A 2,170-nucleotide genomic window follows, 5' to 3' on the forward strand; every position below is an offset into this window, starting at 1 on the left:
ATTGAAAATACTTATTTTCTCCAAAAAACAAGCCAAAGGATCCCCATAGGACTATAAGTTATTGCCTCATCCACACAGTAGAAACCAATCCTAGTGTTAACTCATACCCAAAATCTATTCATCCAAATAATACAACCCAAAATAGCTCTAAACATCTTTTTACTTTTGGACTTTATTATGTACAACTACTATCGACTGAGAGCTTCAAATAACATATATTCAGCTAGCAATTAGGATATAAATTTTGAAAATCAGAATGCAATGGAACCACTTAATCCATAACAAAACATTTGGTCAATTTAATGTTTCTCCAGAGCAAAATGATTGAAGCACAAGAATAAAAACATAATACAAAATTAGTAACATAATACAATATTCGTCTAAAATCTACCTCCCCTTCCCCTGAAACCACCTCTTCCCCTAGGAGGTCCACCTCTACCACCACCCCTTGGGCCACCCCTTCCACGAAAGCCACCACCTCCACGAAAGCCACCGCCTCTGCCTCCACCACGACCTCCTCCACCTCCACCTCTACCACCCTGTGATTGCCCCCTGCAACAATAATCAGCCAATCATGTCAATACCCTTAAAAGTCAACATCATAGAAAAAGCTGGAATATATGATTTAATGTCCTGATATTAACAAAACAGCCAACAATGGATAGTTTTTATTTGGTGACCTAGTATAAGAAAGCCGACCACAACGATCCAATTGCAGGACGGATAAAAAGAGAGAAAGTGAAAGTGGCTAACACTGAATTGAAAAATGTTAGGGCTAAAGCAAAGGCCAAGAAATAAAGTTCGGCATTCATCAATAACAACTACAGACTTCCTTGAAAGCACCCTTGTATTTGGCTATAAGGAACCACTCTGGGAGCTCAGTTGTCAAAAGCAACACTACAGTTAATATATGCCAACCAAAGGTACAATGATGATCTCACCCGAAAACAATGTACAATGATGGTTTGATAATTCTTTAACAAAACATTTTGATAGAAAATGTTTTAAAACATGTAACAACTCTTGGGAATCCTTTACACAACAAATATACAAGGTATAAGCACAATAAAAAGTTCCTATAATAATAGCTTTTCCAATTTACAATGAAAATGCATACTCGGAAGAGTATTGATGCACATAAGAATAACATAAGAAGAAATTCACAACACTATTCACAAAGTTATAGCAGAAAAATGTTGAAGCAATCCACAATAATATTTAAAGGTTAAAATTTTGAGCAATGAGCAGCAGCAAGAACATACTTTGGCTGTGGGAGAAATCTTGCAAGAGGCAAAAGTTTCCTCGGGTCAATGTAAAACTTGTCACCAGCTGCATACGAAGTAGCAACAATCCCTTCCATCATTTTGATTGAAAAGTACTGCAAATTCACAAGCAAAGCAAGAAAAAGCACATCAAAACCAATCACATAACAGACACAAAAAACGCATCAACATACGACAGCTTTAGAAAATGAGAGAGAAACTCACAGATTCATTAATGGGGCCAAATATTTCATCAACTTTCCCAATCTGAGTCATGTTTTGCAAGTATATAGGAGCATTAAAAAAGGGAATCTTCTCGTTCGTTAGTTTTGTCACTGCATCACCCTCACAAGCATGCATAAATGTTGAAACCTCTGCACTCAAACATATCAAAAGAAACTCGTTCAAAAGCCACATAGTCGACCTTAACAGATTCTAGAAACATGATAAAGAAAAAAAGAAATTATATCAGTTATCAATTATAGATAAAGTTGTGTTCTATCCCAACAGATTCTTGAAACCCACACAGCACGAGAAGTTTTTCCATCTTCAAACGCCATTTCTAAATAAACTCAACAGAGATCCTAGAATTTATTTAAAGGATAAATTAAATTAAATTAAATTAAAATGTTTCGTGAAGTCACGAACAGACCTACGACTTCAGTGGGAGGACCTTCGTCACGAAACCCGCCGCCACCACGGCCGCCAAAACCTCTTCCGCCTCCGCCTCTGCCTCGTCCTCCTCCGTCACGGCCACCTCGAAAACCGCCTCCTCTTCCGCCACCTCTTGGGGGTCTCATTGTCTTGGAATGTAGGAGAATGTGGTTGCAGCTCCCAAGCTCCAACAATGACTGATAAATGCAGCGTTTAGGGTTTTAGAGTTTTCGGGACCCATAATTAGGGTTTTG

At 38.2% G+C, this 2,170-nt stretch overlaps 1 protein-coding gene across 1 annotated transcript; it reads right to left on the minus strand.

Annotated features, from left to right (window-relative positions):
- Positions 1–216: 216 nt before the first annotated feature.
- Positions 217–2,170, minus strand: LOC130936076 (putative H/ACA ribonucleoprotein complex subunit 1-like protein 1). The gene is made up of 4 exons (XM_057866056.1): positions 1,915–2,170; positions 1,488–1,636; positions 1,263–1,378; positions 217–552 (listed from the first exon to the last, which is right to left on the minus strand). Exons 1-4 carry the CDS (start codon positions 2,060–2,062, stop codon positions 381–383), a joined length of 585 nt encoding a protein of 194 aa, XP_057722039.1. The 5' UTR covers positions 2,063–2,170; the 3' UTR covers positions 217–380.

The sequence above is a fragment of the Arachis stenosperma genome, chromosome 6 (assembly GCF_014773155.1).
Source record: "Arachis stenosperma cultivar V10309 chromosome 6, arast.V10309.gnm1.PFL2, whole genome shotgun sequence".
NCBI classification, from domain to species: Eukaryota; Viridiplantae; Streptophyta; class Magnoliopsida; order Fabales; family Fabaceae; genus Arachis; species Arachis stenosperma.